General features: G+C 34.2%; 1 protein-coding gene across 1 annotated transcript; it reads right to left on the bottom strand.

The window, feature by feature from the left end:
* Positions 1-1,921: 1,921 nt before the first annotated feature.
* On the bottom strand, positions 1,922-3,599 carry LOC120281929 (3-ketoacyl-CoA synthase 5-like). The gene has a single exon (XM_039288621.1). The coding sequence runs from the start codon at positions 3,597-3,599 to the stop codon at positions 2,112-2,114; it is 1,488 nt and encodes a 495-aa protein (XP_039144555.1). The 3' UTR covers positions 1,922-2,111.
* Between the last annotated feature and the right edge of the window lie 17,185 nt (positions 3,600-20,784).

A 20,784-nucleotide genomic window follows, 5' to 3' on the forward strand; every position in this document is an offset into this window, starting at 1 on the left:
TTCCATATTAGCACAATAAAATGAGAATATAAAAATATAAAAAAATTCTAATTTTAACTTTGCTGAAAATAGTTGAAATCGAAGAAGAACTAAAATACCTAATTATCTAAGAAAATTGGAAGGAGGCTTGTGCATATTTTCATATGTTCATAAAATTATTAAATAATTTTATTTAAAATATTAAATTTTAATAAATAGAAAAACACTATTTATTTCTATCAAAAATTAAAAACATTTTCAATATCTTACCAACAATTATTCACATAAAAAGTTTCATATAAACCAACAAAAGAATTAGAAGTTATAAAAATGAAATGCATGTCATAATTGTTTTACCCACCCAAGCATAAACTTAAAATGGCAAAGAAGACCAAGAAAGATAAAGGAAAATCTAAAAAAAATAATAAGTGAGGGAAAAAAAAGCTTGGAATTCAAAGTTCATAGAAAAAACTCTAAATCATGGTTTTATAGATAACATAAAAAAAATTATTGTTTTAAAATTAACTAGTAAAGTTTGCAGCGCAGAATTTAACGTTTTATAAAACAAGCTATAAATTCAACTCTAAACCCTAACGTTCTGCAAAATGATCCAACTCAACCGAATCCCTTTGTCATATGCATGACAGATCTTTTTCAATTTAGGTGAATATTCACCCATGGCAACACGCGCCACTCCAATGAATCTCAAAGTAAATAATAGATGTTAACAAGTGAACCACTAATAACAAAAAAATCACATTATGCTAAAAACATCTTAATCAGCTTAAGAAAAAAAAAACAAAAGAATCACATCAAAATATTGTTCTTTATCTTAATTTGCCAACATTTTCTATAGATTGTGTGTTCAAGTTATTCTTTAGTGGTCTAATTAAAAATGCAAAAAACATTATTATTATTTGTTTAATTGTCGCCCGATTATCAGCACAAAAGTGCACATCCTAATTAGAGAAAACTATCAAATCTAATTATCAAATCTTTTGTAGTTTTAGTTAAGTAATTTTTATATATTACAATACGCGCATTATCTATGGATGTCCATAGAACATTTATTAAGACAGAATAATAAGAGAAAAAGAACATAATAGATGGACATCCGTGGGACTAGTGTTTAATTAGAGAAAAACGATACATAAAGTAATGGCGTTCATGTGTGAACACTACTCGAGTTTGAATCTATGGGCATCCGGAAAAAAAGTCCTCTTTATATATTTATATGTGCGTGTGCACCACCATGCAAACATAATATATTTTCACAAGCAATCTCTCCTCATAAGAGGCTTCTATAACACTGCGTTGAAAATAAACTTTTCTATTCATATTCTAAGTTTTTGAATGAATAAAGACAGGTGTACTTGAAGTTGAATGTGAACACCCTGGTTAATGGTTAGACATATAATATTCTCACATTAGTTTCTTAAATAAAATGTACATTTGAATGTGTGGCTGAGTGCTTCGTACTGTTGTGTTCATATTTATATTCAATGTAACTGAAATAATAGAGAGACGTAACATGTTCTTATGGAAAGATAGTAAAAAATTATCAATTATTATCTAAATATGATTTTGTAAGAGTCTTAAGATGAGTTAAGTTTCTCATATTAATTTTGTTTATTTCTTATTAAAAAAGAAAAAAATGCTAAGCATGCTTCCAAAATGTGAGTCTTGATTTTCTAATATTTTAGCATGCAATATTCTACTATTTCTACTATTTGCTTATTTTAATAGAATATCTTAACAAAGAAATAAAAACAACGTAACCAAAAAAGCATAGTGAGGTAAAGCTTCTTAATTTCCTTTTTTTTTTTTTATCATTATGAGGTCATCTAAAATATATGACAACAAATTATAATAATTAAAATCCTTTCCCTAGTTTGTTAATGTACATCTTACTGTTTAATAACATCACAATTTTCTTCTTTCAATTAATCACAACTTGAATACATACACTTAATTTCTTTCGTATCGTATCACATGGTACATATATATTATTTCACAATTACGATCAAACAAAGCACAGAAAAGGTTTTAAAACAAGTATAAGAAGAGAGACACAGATATAACACGAGAGACACAGAAGTTTGAAACCTTAACCATCAACATCATCAATCTCCTCAGAACTTGATAATCTCTGGGATTTTAACTGGAAACCTATCAATGCAATCAGCCCATGCACCCGTCTTGACTGGCAAACTAACAGTGTTCAAGCATTCCAACACTGCACTGTTACACTTGAATCCACTCCCAAGCCCCAACTGCCACACTCTGTCACCTTTCTTCATCTTCCCCTTAGCTTCCATATAGCCAAGTTCATACCAAATAGAACTACTAGAAGTGTTACCAAATCTATACAGTGTCATCCTAGAAGCCTCCACTTGCTCCGGCGTAAGCTTCAAGTTCTTCTCCACCTCATCGATCACCGCCCTGCCACCCGCATGCACGCAAAAGTGATCAAACGCCTTCTTGAAGTCCGGCATATAAATTTTCCATTTAGGGTTTATGATCTTTTGACCAAGGACGCTAAATATATAATGAAGTTGTTCAGACAGGGGCAAGACTAATGGCCCCAAATTACTAAGGTTGATCTGGAGAGCTTCGGCGGAGATAGGCATGACTTCTTTCGATAAAGAAATGCCTTGTTTTCCTTGTGAGTCTTCTACTTGGTAGAGACACCTGTAGGCTTTGTCATCGGCACCGGTGTGTGTGCGCACGACGTGGTGGAGCTGGTACTTGGCATGCCAGCGCTCCGATCTTCGGTTTGTCAGCAGAATGGCAGCTCCACCCATGCGAAACAAACAGTTAGATATAAGCATTGAACGTTCAGAGCCCATGTACCAGTTTGGAGAAACAATGATCTCGGTAGAGATGATGAGTGCATTGGAGTTAGGGTAAGTTTGAAGGAGATCTTTAGCAAGGCCGAGAGAGATAGGGCTAGCACTGCAGCCCATGCCGGAGAGGTTGAAGGTGAGGACACTGGTGTTGAGCTTGTACTTGTTGACGATCATGGAAGTGAGGGAAGGGGTAGGAGAGAAGCTGTTGCAGTTGACAATGAGGATGTCGATGTTTTTAGGGTTGAAAGATTTAGTGATGAGTAGTTCGTCGATGCAAGAGAAGATGACTTGTTCGGATTCAGCGCGGGAGCCTTCAAGGGAGGCTTTGGGAGGGAGGTAGTGAGAAGGTGGAGGGAGACCGGTTTCTTCGCCAATGCCGGAGCGTTCAAGAATGCGCATTTGGAAGCGTACGCTTTTTTCCTCGATGAGAAGACGGCTGTGTTCGAGGAATGAGGAGTGGGGGATGCGGCAGGTGATTGGGGGTTTGAAGCAGGCGAAGTCAAGGATGTAGACGGGTGAAGGGAGGGATTTGAAGTAGAGGATGGGGAAGAGGAGGAGAAGGGAGAGAAGGGAGAGAAGGTGGGTGGTAGGGATGGAAAGGAGGAGGTTTATGGTTTGAGTGGATTGAGTGAGGATGGAAGTAAGAGGAAGGAGGATGAAGAAGATGAGGGTGTTGTTGTGGAGGAAGTTGATGAGGAGTTTTTTCAAGTCTAGGTTGGTTAAGGCTGAGAACTCAGGAGGAGAAGGAGGAAGTAGTGTTTGTGTTGCCATGGTTTGTGTTTTCTGAGATTTGAGTGCCTTGTTGGTTGTATTTATAGAGTTCTCGTGGCTGTGGCATGTTGCATGTGAGAGAGATATTTATTTATTTATTTATTTATTAGTTGTGTGCATTAGAAAACAAATGGAAAGTCAAGTCATCTTTGCTATTAAAATTTCAGTGTCGGTTGGGTTTGTGGTTTTATAATTATATATACATATAATGAAAAGGAAGAGGGGGACGTGGGCCCGGCCCATATATCTATATATATATTAATGAATCAAATTAGCAAGTTTTGCTTGGAATCACCAGAGTATCCGGGTGCCTTAACCAATGTTAGAGTTAATCTAGATTATAAGTTAGTTGTAAACCAATGTTAGAGTTGAGCTTAAGTTAATAAAGTAAGACAGCTTATATGTTTAAACTCATATTTTTGAAATTAACCAATGAAAGCCATTAATTATTAGGGATGACAATGGAGTGGAGCTGGGCCGAGATAAACTTCTACCTTCATTGTCTACTGTTCCTAAATCATCTTTTCCTGTGTACCCCAGTCTACTTGTTCTATCCAAACATTGACATTCCAAATAGCACAAATAACCACTATCAGGCGGCTTAGTAACTAAGGCCTAAGGCGGAATTTTAGAATAAGCCCTCTAACTTATTTAATAAAAATTAAATTTTATTTAGATTTTATTTTAATATATGCTTTTATTTGTTTTCTCCATGTTACTAAACTCGTGATGAAAAAATATATTTAAACTTTGTGAGTAAAACTCGTAAAAGTAAAAAATATAATAATATAAAAACTACAAAAACTCTTATTTTTGATAAAAAAATAATATTATATTAATTTTGCAAAAATAAATGCATGAGAAAAGTCATAATAGAGGATTAAAAAAAAATTTGAAAAATTAGTTTGAGAAGATATGGGATTCATTAAACATCAAAAATAAAAATATTAATATCTTACTTTGTTATTTTAATTTTTAAAAGTTAGCTAAGGTTATATAACATTGACTAAATATTAAATAAAAATATTTTTATATTATGATAATTATTGGGAATCTTTCAAAATTATAAGTTTTTAAAATTATTATTAAAAAAATCTAAAGATGAGGCCTTAATATTAAAATTATTATTAAAAAAAATCTAAAAATGGGGCTTTAATATTAAAAATATTATTAAAAAATCTTAAGATAAGACCTTAAAAATCGTCGGGGCCTAAAGCAATTATTTTATTAGCCTTACCCGCCGGCCCTGACAACTATCGCTATTTTCTTTATGCCGCGCTCAATTATGCTAGGTCAGTTTTTTTTACTTTATATAATTATGAATGTAAAGTTGTAAACATGCAATTAAAATCGAGAAAAATTAATAAGAAATATTTATCAAACCCCTATAATATTTAATATTTATTAACAACTTAAAATTACAAACAAATAATTTTTTAATATCACATTTTTTAATAAAACCATTAAAATATAAAATATATTCAAAAGTACAGGGTCAATCATCTATTAACATCCATAGATAAGAAATTTACAGTCATTTGTAGATCAACCAATGGATTCAAATCTAACATTTGTGTCGTTGCACATAGATGAACAGTGCGGATGTTCTCTCCTCCTCCAATATCTGTCTTTCTCTTTTATGGTTTCTCTCTTATAGGGACATATAACCAAATTTTCTATTGGGACAGGGTTGGGTAAAGTAAAACCAAAATCGCCCCGCTTTGCACTCACAAAAAAATCCCCCCTCCTTTCTCCCAAAGCCTAGCTCCCCAATGAAAAAAACCTCATCATAAGTTGAAAATCACAATTGGCTTGGGTTATGCCATCCGTATTAATTACTCTAATATTTTCAAATAAATTATCAATAATTAAAATTAAATTTGGGTATAATTAAATCGCTAAACTATTTCATATTTTTGAAATTTTATTTTCATATATAATGTTATTTATATATAACTCTCGAAAAAAAATTAATGCATAAAGCTATAGATATATCATCTGTGAGTTTTTCTTTGATATATACATTTATCGCATGAACTAAAATTCTTATATATCGGTAAATCCTCTGGTACTTATTAAATTCATTTATTAAAAAAAAATTTCTCCCATCACTTAAATATCTTAAATTTTTTGTTTATTAAAAGAATCTTGAAGATGTGTATAAATAATATAATAGTACATATCATATATAAAATAAAATTATTTTTATTAATAATTATAAATAAAAATCTAAAACTTTGTTAAAAAAATTAAATGTACATTACCAATATAAACTAATATATGGAAGAAATTAATATTAAATATTTATTAATGTACAAATGAAGGATGTAGAAAACAACTCAGTAAAATACCATATTTAGTCCCTTTAATATAATAAATCTGTCTATTTGGTTTTTTTAATATAATTTGTTCCTAGGAGATTCTTCTATTTGAACATTTGGAAAAAATAAATCCCTCCCTCTAATATAATTTGTCTTTAGGAGGTCTCTATGAAGAGTTTATATTTCTCGTATATTAAAATAGAGGGACCTCCAATAGGCAAATTATATTAAAACACAAAAAAAAAAATTTGACTATATTAAAAAGACTAAATAGGGTATTCTACTAAAATAATTCACCTAATTTTTGTATATCTATGAAATGAAAATGCTTCCTGGCTCCTGCATGGATACTTTTACTTATTAATGGAAAATAATCAAGGAACACCACTCCTAAAGTTATTTGGCGTATAGAGAGAATAATTCCTTTTTTATAAAAAGAATAAAATAGACAACAACCATTAATAACATACCAGTGATGATGGTACACTCAAACCCAAAAGCATGAGCAAAATATTACAAAAATCTTTTGCCGTGTAGTCAGAAATTTAGGTATCTTTCATAAAAATACATTTGTTAATGACAATAAAGCAAGACTTTTCCATGTATTTAGCGTAGTCACTATCAATTACGTGAGGTTTATTATGTGCATATCTAGATTTATTTTATCCAACAAAACTATTTTTTAACAAGATAAAACAAAAAACAATTTACTATTTGTAATAAATTCATTATTAGTCTCATTTAAAAAAAATATATATTTATTTAATCTTTCTATTTTCATTTTTATTATTAATAATATACATTTTTAGAATATTTTAATTAAGATTAACTTGAATATACTTATTTATATTAAGCCGATTTATAAAAATGAGTCCTATTCTGATTTTCAACAAGATAATTCATTGAGAACTTATAATTTAAGTCAAGATACAAATTCTAGTTTGAATTTGGTGTAACCAAATCAAACTCAAACATCATTCACCAGACTTAGATAAGATATTAATCATATAATTAAATATACTACTATTATATGGATTTATTATATTTTAGCCAATAGCCCTTTAATCCAGTGGTATTAGCCCTATTGTCAAAAATATGATTGGCAGGATATTTACTATTTGTTTCATAATGTACTGGAGACAGAAGTGCATATGCTCTTATTTCATTTCATGTAATAAAAAACATTAATATATCTTATGCTTTCAAACTCGAGATTGATACTTCCAAATATTCCGGATAAGCCTATGACTCTGATTGCTTGAAAGATTTTTTTTTTAAAGAGTGGAGTAATGGCGTTGGCAGTACTTGAATCACAAGTCAAGGTTCCCAGCCAGACAAAACATTAGATGCAATATGATCTATTGAAATGTCAACATTGTGGGGTTGTGTATGTCCCATCAGAGCTGTATTTTAGGACTCGTTGGTGGTAAGATGACTTGCAATTCTCATGCACTTAGTACGTGGGCTACCTTTTGCATCACAAATCTAACATAGCTTATTAGCTTGTATTATTTAATTACAACTACCTCATCTTATATTAATATTTGCCTACAATTATTGAGGACTAATAGTCAAAATTATAAAATCGATTACAATCAATCAATCAAGTGATCAGTCACAACCAACTTCATTATTATATTATGGATTGAAGCCGATTATTATTAATTTGATGATATATTTATCTAATGTGCGGATGAGAATTGATCATATAATTCATTGCAACCTTATTTTTAGGATTAGTTTTTCTTGTATTTTTTCAATAATAATTTAATTTGTTTGTCTAAACCCCCCCTTTTTAAATCATTAGTTGTGATTTGTTTTATGCTTTTTGTAACATGGCATGTTTTTATCTCCATCTCAAGTGATGTACTAATATTTATTTTATTCAGCATTTAAATTACCATGAGGTGTATTTAGTTTCACACATATTTAATAGTGGCAATTATTTAAAATTTTTTGGATTGGATTCATTCTCATTGTCATTGTCATTTATATTGCTTCTATTACTATTCTCATTCTATAACAAATCAAACACTACTTAAAACTTTTATGTGAAAAAAACAAATTTCAAAGTAATCAACACTAAATACTATTTAAATATACAAATTATTTTTAAATTAACGATATTTTTAATTGATTTTAAAATAATAATTAATAAATACATTTATTTAAATAATAAATTACTGCATAATAAAGTTTGGTAGTATAATTTTTAAACGTTTGGTTGAGGATGAGCGTTGCCAAAGACCTACATTAGATGATGACAACTTGGTTTTTTTATTTATTGTTCCATTTGTTTGCTACAAAATGTCTTTGCTTGTATTTGATAGTAACAATGAAATGATAAAGTTCTTTCTTGATTTCCCAATTTTACTTTCTAAAAATAATTTCAATTTTTTATTTGAACTTAAGATCAATCTGATTTTACTTTTTTTTTTTTAAATATGATGTCTCTTAAAATATGAGATTTAAATTGTTGTTGCCCGTAAATAATATTGAAGGAGCTCATGCATTTATTTTACTTATCAATCATTGCTGGTCTAGGCTTCCATGTAAATTTTTTTACCAAGGCAATGCGTGACATAAAAAAGATAGGTAGATACAAAAATATACCAGTTGAATTTATTTTTTTCTCTTGGTATTTTTATATAAGTTGCCATGTTTGTTTACACAGGATAAAATGATTTTTTTTAGAAATAATTTATAGGTTGTTGGTGTCCAATTATGACTGAGGAGGAACTTCTCATTTTTAAAAAAAATATTGAATTATTATTTATTTTTAAAAATATAGATAAATTATAGAATTAAATTATTGATATTCGAGTGAAGAAAGGAATAAATACCAAATTTTCTATTGTAAAAAAAAAATTAAAAAATTGTATCATGCGCTACTCATGTGATTTAATGAAACTAAAAAGGAAAAAAATTCAAAATCTTTTATTTCACATGGATGCCAACATGGCAACAAAACCAACGGATAAAAGACCTGTGATGCCTAAGGATGTGAATAAACTCATGCCATTCATGAGGTCTAAAGATTGACTTGAAGAAAAATCATTCATTAAGCAATTGAGCCAAACTCATATCAAGCCTGAACCTCAACATGTTAATCAGCCGTGTTTAATACTGTAGCATGTTGGTTAACAGCAAACTTATAATATAGCGTGTTTCTAGTCATTTTGTTCATGTTCTGTTACAACTATTTAAAATTTTATGCTATTATTATTGTCAAGGGTTTATACTATCTTTATTTTTTTATTTTGCTTTTTTATTTTAATATTTCTCCGTATATATATATATATATATATTTATTTATGGAGCGATCATAATGTAAAAGGTGTAGTATGTGGGTAAATAAATTTATATTATACATCTAGTTAATTGACTTTTTATCTAATTTAATATTCTTTATATTTCTTAAGTTTTTAACAAGTCATTTTATTATTCATATAGGCGCATGGAATAGGCTCAAGTCGATTCTCCCAATCTTATTTTTATATTTTCAAATATTAATTAAAATCTATAATATTTTATTTATTTATTTTCATTGTAAGGCTAAAGTGGCACCTAGTGTTGATAAAAATTCTATCACTATAACCTGCATCACTATAGTTATATTCAACGATAAAATAATTATCAAGTTATCCCTTGACGCTATAAGTCTATATTTACAAAACTTATCATTGTTGCAATGTCTTTGTCAAGTATACCAACGCAATAAAATATGTAGCTAAAACCTATATTGACGGAAATTTCCATCACTATACTCTTATGTAAAATCAATTTTGAAAGTTTTTACTGATAGATAATACTATCAATATATTTATAGTGACGGAAGCTTCCGCACTATATCTCCTTTTTAAAATGAATTTTTAAAGTTATTAGTAATGGATAATGCGGTCAGTACAGTTATAGTGACGGGGACTTCTGCCATTAGATTTATATTTTAAAATAAATTTTTAGAGATTTTCTATCTGATAGTGGCATCAGTATAGCTATATATAGTCACAGAGGCATTAGTCACTACATCTCCATTGAAAAATCAAAATTTAAAGTTTTACTAATGGATAATGCTGTCAGTATAGTTATATTGAAAGAGGTTTTGACACTATATCTTTATTTTTATATCAATTTTTGAATTGCTACTAATGGATAATGCCATCAATATAACTATACAATTTTTGTATATTAAATAATTTGTAATTTTTTTCCACCTAATATTATATAAAAATAATAATAATAAATCACATTATTTATTAGAAATTTATTGATCAAATTGAAATACACATAATTAAAATGTTTATAGGTCATCACTCACAGCAAATATAAGAAGAAATAGTATAGGTAGCTTCAATGGTATTGTTTAAAAACAATAAGATTGTAAACAATTTCCTTAGAAGAACAAAATGAAACACATACACTAACAAAAATTTTGGCCTTCTCAAGTATTAGTTGCCCTAGTGTAACTATACTAATTAGCATGCATTGCAACCATCCTAATAGCAGCTCTCACCATTAACTCCTTGATTGCCTTCTTTCTAAAAGAACCATTGATCTGGGAGAAAAAAAATCAACAAAGCATTAAAAATACTAGAAAAATACAACAATTCATATAATTCATACAAATCTTTCAAAAGTGGAGTACATTTAAATTAATAATGAGATTAGGCAATTCATTGATACATATTTTGAAATTAATAATGGGATTAGAAATGAAATTCAATTAGCATTTCTAACATAACCATGAGCATGTAATATCCAAATACCCTTTGGACTGACAACATTAGTTATGGTGATATATGCATGTATGTATAAACCAAGATAAAACAACAATGAACCATCTTTTGACACATCTTTTCCCCTTCCCCGTTCCTCACATTCGCATCAATTATCACATTCTAAACATGCAGCAGAGTAAGAAGATTAAGTGAACTCAAATATTTAAAGTAGTAAAAAGATGGAGTGAACTATAAGCTCAAGTGCTCACTCAGGTTATTCTCAATATCGCTCAATAGGCCACCTGATGCACACTCGGAATTTACCCTAGCAAGTTACTTGACTTGGTTCTCAAGTGCTTGGAGTGAAGCTTGGACATTCCTTAGTACTGTACTGATCTCATTAAACTATATCATGTGCTGAGCAAACTAAGCATTGATGTTCATAAATCTTGCCTCTATGTTAATCATGAATTTTGTTAGGACATCTTTGGTGGTGTACTTCTTCTTTTGTTGCTGTTGGGGCTGAAATTGGGGGACTTGGGGCTGTGGTGATCTTGGTTGTTGTGGATTTCCTTGTCTTGCTTTCATGGCAAAAAACTTTTCCATCCTTTTATCAAGTGCATAGATTTTTGCAGCCAACAATCTTTCTTGAAAATCCATGGCCCTGTGTAAATAAACAAAACAAAAAATCAATAAGCTATCAAAGACAAGAAGAAAGAAGGAAAATAAATAAATATGCACAAAATGGTAAAAGACACATACACAGACAAAATATTTACAAAGGGAAAAATAATCAACTAGAGCAGTGCACTAGAGGTTCTCCTAGCATTCTTGGAAGTCCCCGGTAACGGCGCCAAAAACTTGATTGAGATCCGTGAGTGTATTGGTCGTCAAATATAACCTCTCAAGCAAGCACGAAAGGGTCATATTCCTTGGGGTCCCAAGAGCTGTTATTACTTTCCCTTAGATGGCACTATCTAGTCTACCTAATATAAGTTTAAAAGAAATTAACAAAACTAACAAAAGACAAAAACTATAAACAATTGGACTAAGGCAAACCACATAAACACATTAAGGAAGCAATTAACAATAAAAGGGCGAGGTCCCTAGGCGAGGATCCCCTCAGGACTACTAAAGCTAGAAAGATGTTAGAATTAAATAGGCAATGGTGGTTTTGGGCCAAAAGACATCCTAAAGTCAGTTACCCCGATGGTCACGGTGATAACCCCTAATCCTATACGAGTATTGGCTCAGAATCTCTTCCGACCAAATCCTCCTACGATCGCATTGCAACTAGGGAAATATCTAATTAGGGCTGATACTCAATACCTAGGTCCAACCCTAATGGTTGGAGGGGTATGAAATACCCGATGGTCACGGCGTATTCATACATGAATCCCTTCTAAGCTAGGTGAGTCTAGCACAAGGGTGATGGTAACACACCAAGTGCAACCTAGAAGTTGAATTGTAGAATTATTATGCAAAACAACACATCAAAGAACACCAAACTTGAACCACAAACCAAACCAAAAGCACGAGAAGTAAATCTCAACATTTACACAAGCAAGTTCATCCCAAGGTTCACCGGATGCCCGGTGACCTTGGGAGTCTAGTTCAACATGAATAAAAGAGAGATCTCAAAATACATATACAACATGAACAAAACCAAAGAAACTCCCTTGAAATGTTGACTAGAAGGTGGTGATGAGAGCTCATCGGATCCACGCCGGCAAGCTCCTTGATGTTCTCCTTGATAGAACTCCTCTTCACCCCTTTGATTTGCGCCTTATATCTACCTTCTCCCATTGCCTTGAAGCCCTAGAAGATGATGGTGGAGAAAGGGTGGCTAAAGACCCCTTCAATGATGCCCTAGAAACCTCTTTTAAACTCAGCTCGAGGGTTCTTACTGTCTGGTTCACTGTCAGCAAACGGGCCGTGGAATCCTCGGTAATTATGCCAATTTCCTAGTATGTTACTACAGTAATTCCTATAGAAAAACTACTGCAGTAGAACTACTACAGTAAAGTGCATCTTTAGTTGGCTTGCGACCGTCTTCATGGCCATAAGGATTTCCAGATTTAGCATTTTTCTTCATCCCGTTGCGCTACAGGCTTGCTGCAGTACCACTATAGTGCTTGAGGGCCTAAAACGCCTTTTTGGTGTAGATTTCTTCCTGAATGCGTTTGTGGGCTCGTCTAGGCTTCTAATAATCCTGTAACATAAATAGAAGTGATTAAATCTCAAAAAGGCCATCGAATCATCTAAATATACATAAATAGTACACAATATGTATATATAAATACATACATTTAGTCTTTTATCAATCATCAATCATCAATCATGGAATTCTAAGGGGGGAAATACACAATTTCTTTCAGGCATTCAATCAAACATCTTTTGTGCCTGGTCAGGGTTATCATTCTCCATATACAGCTCAATAATAGATTTACCCACAACACATTGTCTTCAAAACTTGACAAGCAAATCTTCATCATGCAAGGTACTGGTAAAAAGCGTCTTCAACTAGAACATGAGAGCAAGATCAAACAACACCTGTCATGGTAAACCCTTTTATAATCAAATTCCAATTTAAAGAAGACATCTTTAGCATCCCAAATGCTTCCACAAAGAACAAACATCCCCAAAACACCATTTACAGAGACCTGGTGATCTTTAAACCCTAAAAACAAGATTTTTCTGCTTAATGGAAACCTCCAATTTTATTTAGTGAATTCTAAAGATTTTCGCAGAAAAATTGAACTCTAATTAAAACAAAGAAAAGCGTTTACAGATTGTAATCAAATATTTTCAAGCATAATATATTCTAAACATCATCAGAACTGTAACACAAAAAAAGAAATCAAAACTCTAAAAAATCTCAAAAAAAATTTGATAATGCAAATAAATCAAGAATCTTAAGAGACAAAACCATATCGATTTATCTATCCACAAAAAAAAGGATCGGTTTAGAAGAGAAGGAATCGTTCCTGGATTAGAGCACATGTTAATTAGTAATCAATCGAGATAAATGGAATTAATTCGTATCTTATCTCCATTTTATTCTTGGAATTTCTCCCAAAAAAATTCAGCAATATGGTGCGATGAATTCTAAAAATCTAAGAAATATCCTGCCAAAAATTATTGTTAAGGTATAATACTTAAGATTTACATCACAACTTTAATATATATTTTAAAGGTAAGATATGAAACTTTGTGAGGAAATATCTGATAGGGTCGCAAGCGTATGTGTGCGTAAGTGCAGAATGTCGGTCCACAGGGAAGAAAGTAAGTACTAATAATGACTCTATATCCGAAAAAAAAGTGAATAGTGAAGTGTTTTGTGTGTGAACAAGAGCAAATGAAAACAAGAAAATACAGGATATAAAAAGAGAGAAATCAAGGAAGAAAGTGATGTTCGAGCATAATATCCTTTTAGGGTTATAAAGAACGGGACAACAGTTGTCTAAACATACAATCCTATTTGACCCAAAAGGTTTCCTGAAATATACATAGCCCAGATTTCTCAAGTGAAGTGTAATTGAATAGGTGCAAAGCTGATATAGACATCCACACAATCGCATTAACACTCTATGAACGCTTATTATAGACTAATGATAATCTCTTAAGTAGATAATCTTCTCTGAAGAGAGATTATTCCTAATCCAAATACAGAGTAAAAATGCGGTTTCTCCTAAAATCCACTCCACATGATTGCAAAGAGCTAAAAAATTATCATCAATTCACTCAGAAGGATTGTGGTAGATAAGGTCACCTAGATACCATAGCTAGAGTCCTCTCGAATTGTGGCAAGTTTATGCTAGGTGGGAATTTCTTCTCATCACGTAGCAATACAAGGTATGATAGCTAGTTCTTTCGCCTCGTTAGCACTCAAGCATTCATTCACACAATTAGACTCAAATAGATATTGTCGCAAATAAGGAATCAATTAAAGCATAAAATTAAGTCCAACAACCAAATTCAAGAAAATAAATCCAAAGTTCAACTATGCCCAAACATCTACAAATTAACCCTCCATTAATTGAGGGAAAACATTCAAGGTACAAAGAATAAAGGAAAAAATGAGATCCATGAAAACCCCCTTTTTAATCCCTTGGATGAAGAATCACCAAAGAAGCTTTCACGCAGACCATCAAGATGAACTCAATGGTTATGATCTTCAAGCCTCTTAAATGTAGGACCAAATCCCTCTCCCAATTGCTCCTAATGTGTTGGAGACTTAGCCTTTTTCTTTCTCAAGCTCGCCTCCAAGAATTGCCCCCAAAAGAATAGAAAGATATAATAAAGAATGCACTAGAAATCCTCATAAGTTCTATTTGTACCCGACTGCTTATGGGTTGCTTACAAGCATAAGGACTAGGCCATAAGATAGCTGGAGAAGATTGTTGTAAGCCTTAATGTGTGACTTATGGCCTTAAACCCTGTCTGTAAGGTCTTCTATTTTTGTTGTGGTCCAGCTTACTTCCATAAGCGCTAGACCGTATGCTTCACTGTTCTGCTTCTTGTGACCACCCTTACGGGCATACATTGTAGTCATAAGCTCCTTTGGATGGTCCTTACAGGCATTTTGATGCACTCTCCGCAAGTGTACGGATCGTAATAATTAATAAAGTAGTACCCAACGAGTGTAGGGTTATTGAACCACAAGGACTGGACTTGTAGTACTAATTGTTCCTCTAATGACTAGAAGATCAAGAATTGGTTAGTACAACAATCTCTAAACAAGAATAAGATTATAAGAGTGAAATTATCAAGTAGACTAGGGTCAAGGTTTCAACAACAAGAAAACAATGCCCGGGGATAATTCCTATGTGCTATAGTGTACTGACTTGCTTCTAATGTCTACCAGGTACATCCTAAGATCCTTGAGGGTGCTCTAAAGCAATGTTGCATCTACAGCTATCAAATATGCTAAGATCTGAAAGTGTAACTACGGGCTTCATACACGCCAAATTTTGCAACTACACTGGGTAATCACGACTACAATAATCCACACACGCAAAGTTTACCCAAGCATCTACGCAAATCAAGTACGCCAAGTTATGCAAACATATGAATAAACATAAGAACACATCAGAACTCTGTTGATATTAAAAACAAGTACTCAAAGTACACTAAGCACCATAGTTCAACATATTGGGGCACCATGGAACGGTTAGCCCCTCACAAATTCATACAACAGAGAAGAATGAAGGAATGCATAAAGGAGAGAAATTATGACTTTCCCCTTTTACAAGGTCTTTTTAGTTGAGCTTCAAAAGCTTCATGGATGAGCTAACTCCACTTCCTTTGTGCCTCCAACTCGACCTTGATCTCCTTAGACGGTGTGGTGGAGCTTGATCATCATCCTCTTGAGAGCTCCCCCCCTTTTTAGAAGAAAATTTCCAAACAAAAGATGAGAAGAAACCCTAAATCTGTGAGTTAAAAGGAACGTTTGGGCTTGACACGGTCTCAGCAAGGTTGTGCTCAGACTGTGATCTTAGGTGGGACTTCTGAGTAAATCTGCTTAGTGTCTGCTAGAGAAAATCACAGGGCGAGCATGACTATGTTCTACTCATGCTTCACTTAAGTAGGGTAGTGGAAGGATCACGCTGGGCGTGTTTCCCCTGTGAGTAGAGGGTGCTTTAATTTAGAGAAAATCACCGGGAGGAAGCTTGATAGTACTTCGACCGTGCTTAGCTTGGAAGCACCCCCCTACTTATTCAGCTACTCAGGCATCTTCAGATAGTGATAATCATGGGGACAGAGCACGACCATGCTCTGCATGTACTTGGCTTGGACACTTAGAAAAATATACATTCTTTGCTTGTTTTGTCCTCAATTTCACTCCTAATTGCACCATTAACAATGATACTGAGAATAGCATCAAATATATCCAAAATATGCTAAAAGACAAGAAAATGAATGAATTAGGAGAAAGAAAAACAAGATATGAATTGCACTCATCAAATACCCACACACTTGAATTAGTGCTTGTCCTCAAGCAATCTCACATCGCTCTATCAAAAGAAAAGATAAGTGCATCAATTTTGATCTCAAGAGACTAGAAAATTCTTAAGTATAGAGGGAACAACGGGGGTTAGAAGAAAACATGAATGCTCAACAGAAGGCTACATTCTTAGTTCGAAGACGTTTTGTGTGTGTAACCCTAATTTGAGTGCCTCAAGCTTAAAGGAGTCAACCTAACAACAATGGACCTTAATTAGACAACAGACGGAGGGTAGTAGCTTCAAACACCCTAAAGGTATCCTTCTCTCTTGGTAGGTCATCAAATATACACTTGTAATGCCTAAAATTTGACTACTTATGAGTGGCTTTCACTCTTCTAAGGTGCTAACTCTTCCTAGCATCTTTTTACATGAAAATTACAAAAATGACTGGTAGGCATTCTAGAAGGAATCTGACTTCCAAATTTTTTAAAACATTAAAAACAAGATAACTTGGTCAATAAGAGGTAGGAAGTCATCCTAAAGCAAGTGGCTCCACACTTAGGGTGATGTGATGAAACTTAGGTCCTCAAAACAAGAGTGAATCTATAATTTAGCTCCAAATAAGTCACTAACACGCACGTGTCCCCCTAGGTTTAAGAATTTCTAACAAAAACAATCATAGATTATCCTTAGCTAAGTACTCATCACAAAACACATATAGACTAAAAACAACCCTCCCCTACACTTGAATGGTGCATTGTCCTCAATGTATAACTATAAGCAATGAAAACAGGCAATTGAGAACAAAAAAAATTAAAAGGGAGTTCATCCAACTTTCCTGAACATGGAGGGTGATGTTGCCGCTCTCAACGTGCTTGCCAATCATCCAATCAAGTACACAATTCTTGAACACAGAGAGTAATATTGCTGCTCTCAACGTGCTTTCCAAACTCCAATCAACCACACACAATCCCTGAGATGAGATAAGAGGCACACAAGTGAAACTCAATATACACAACAAAATAAAGTAACATAAACTAAAAATAAGGAAAGTAAATGTACAAATGAAACAAACAAAAATGTCAGTTTAACAGGGGACTTCCCTTGCTAGCTGAACTGAATAACTCCACAAATACTAAAATGAAAAAAATTACAAGTCCAGAATAATAAACATAAAAACTAAAAATTGCAATAATAAGAAGGAGCACTCTCTGTTTGAGGCTCACCACCAGGAGAAGTAGAGTCGGTCCTGAACTCTCCCAAGCCTGCCGTGTTAGTCCCGATGTCCCGAGTGGCTTGGATAGGGGAAATAGGCTTGAGGGATAACTGAACCCCGAGGTTCTCAGCAATCCTATACACACTCCTTTGTAGCCATCTAAATGCTGAAGAGGAACATGTGACCCGATCAGTGTGACTGGAGGAAGCTTGGGGCGATGATGGTGATATCGATCGAACAACAGTAGTACGAGGTGGGGCAAGGGTAGCAATAGCAGCATTAGTATTGGTAGGTCGACGTACACGGTACTAGACCCCTCGAGCTGTATGTATGCACTGCAACATCCCCACCGACCTCAGGGTCTCAAGGGTTATGGAAGTAACGCCACCTACCACTCTCATCTGGTCCGTCCCTTCAAGGAGGTATATACCTCTTATAAGTCACGTGATGTAGGGGCTGACGAATAGGGAACCAATATAAGGGTTGGTCCCCTGATGCGTAATAGAAACAGTGCCCTTGTAGCCCAAATGTAGCTCGAACCAGTTGAGCATGGATAGTAGGAAATTAAAGTCGCTTCGGCTAAAGATGCAATTGCAATTGCCTCGACTTGTCAGGCTGTGATTGAGAATGAAATGAATGTACCTCAAGGTAGAGGAAAAGAGAGTAGTAGCCTTAGACTAACGAGGGTTATAGGCGGGATCAGTGCTGAGCCTCCTCCATACGTTCTCGAGAGACTCTCCAATCTGCTGGGAGATTAATAAAAAATCATATGCAAGAGTTTGAGTGAACTCCGCATCATAGAGTCCTAGTTGAATGGAGAAGTTTGTGAGGCTCATTTGGGGTAGTGTGCCGAACACCTGGAACTGAATGGTGTCGACATGATGGAAGCTCATGGTCCCGCAAGATAGCTCAAAAGTAGCTAACAACTTGAGCGCTAATTGCTCATAGGTGTTGTCAGTGATGAGGAAGAACTGTCTCCAGGCTCTTGTGCTTAGCATTTGCTGTACCTTTTGTTCCAACCCAACCTCATGAAGGACATTCCAATCAATCTTCCTCGACTCACTAAAGCAATAATGAGAGAATGGTGTGTAGCAATCCTGGTGCCTTGCATCTGGGCTTCTTCGAGGATGGCCCAGACGATGTGTGTTTCCTCGGCATAGTCTGCAAAAAAAAAATAACTCAGTTTAGTTCACAGATTGAAAATTTCAGGGGGAGCACAGTCGTGCAAGGAGTGCATAGACCATGCTCAGCATGACTACAGGAGCGCACTCCCCCTAAGGCTCTGAACAACACAAGAGCATTATCATGCTTCTAAAAGAGCACGAATTGTGTAAGAACTAACATACTCACAATACAACCAAGATCAATAATATTCCTCAAATTGAACCAAAAATGATGTATATTAAGCATTTGCAAGTATGATGAGCATGATTTTGACATGAAACATCATAATAAATTGAAGAAACTAGGCTTACTATAGTCGAGGAAAAAAGGCAGATAAGCAAGAAAGAAACCGGTAATGGATTGACAAACAAATGGCAAACTTGAGAAGATCTTGTATATAAGAGAAGGAGTGGAAGTGACAATGAGTAACGGTGGAGAAGGGTAGCCGATGGAGAAGAGGTTTTTAAAGGAAAGAAGAGAAGATGAATGACAACGCTAGAGCACACCCAAAGCACAGTCGTGCTCAGTGCGTGCACAAAGTAGGTTAATTGAAACGGGGGAAGCACAGTCTTGTTATCCCCATGCTCCCTAGCCATGATTTTCTTGGGATAATACTTTGAAACCTAAGAGGTGAAGCACGGTAGTGCAAGAAGCCCACAAACTGTACTCCTGGGAAGCACTATCGTGCAAGGAGCTCATAGACCGTGCTCAGTCTGGAATTCTCCTGAAGAACAAAATAGAGAGAATCACAATTTGAGCACGGGCATGCTCTGCCAATGCTCAGCCTGAAGTACACAAGGACTTAGGTTTTTTCCACACCACTCAATGGAACAAAACATGCACAAAACAAAACACGCACAACCGACACAACAAAACACAAAAAGAGAACCACTGATAACAAGAGCACATGCAGCAATCAATCCAAACCATGACTAAATTAAAAAAAATTCACAAAAACAATAATTAAAATAATGAATTGGTACTACAACGCCTTGGGTTGCCTCCTAAGAAGTGCTTCTTTAATATCACTAGCTTGATGTACCTATACTGCTCATTCAAGGAGGTTCATGGAAGCGAGACCTCTCATTGCCACCTGAAAAACAATTACAAGAATGTGGTCATAAGGTGTCAATTAAATTGATCTCACCAAAAGTTCAGATGTTGGATTGCATTGAGGTTGGTGGTGGAATGGGTGGTTTTCTTTTTCTTGGGATCACTTGTTTCCACCACCTCTTGGCAGGGGAAGATTTTTTCTTGGGTAATGCTGGAGGCAAATGTACTTCAGCCCAACCACTTCTTGGTAGCACACTTCCTCCACCAATTCACTTGGCGCATCATCTTGGAGGGGTTCATCTTCTAAGAGCTCTGATAGTTCATCCTTCATGAATGTGTCCTGCACATATTCAGAAACAAACTCATCAACCACATCAATACATTAACAATTATCATTAAAATCCATAGAGTGTCTCATAGAGTCTGGGAGCCTAAAAGCGATCACTTTCTCTCATACATTAAGTACCATCCGACTATCCTTCATATCAATTAAGGCTTTCAAAGTTGCTAAGAATGGTCATCTCAAAATGAGAGGCACTTCCACCTTGTCTTCCATGTCTAGGATTACAAAATCCACCGGAAAGGTGAACTTGTCCACCTTCACCAACATATCTTCAATAATGCCCCTTGGTTGCCGAATGGACATATCCGCCAAATGTAATGTTATTGTGGTGGCCTTTAGTTCTTCTAGCCCAAGTTGTTTGAAGATACAGTAGGGCATAAGGTTTATACTTGCCCAAAGATCGACTAGAGCTATTTCATCCA

The sequence above is a fragment of the Dioscorea cayenensis genome, chromosome 18, assembly GCF_009730915.1.
Source record: "Dioscorea cayenensis subsp. rotundata cultivar TDr96_F1 chromosome 18, TDr96_F1_v2_PseudoChromosome.rev07_lg8_w22 25.fasta, whole genome shotgun sequence".
NCBI lineage: Eukaryota > Viridiplantae > Streptophyta > Magnoliopsida > Dioscoreales > Dioscoreaceae > Dioscorea > Dioscorea cayenensis.

Excerpts from the sequence above, each read along its gene's own strand:
- LOC120281929 (XM_039288621.1), bottom strand. The coding sequence starts at position 3,599 with ATGGCAACACAAACACTACTTCCTCCTTCTCCTCCTGAGTTCTCAGCC.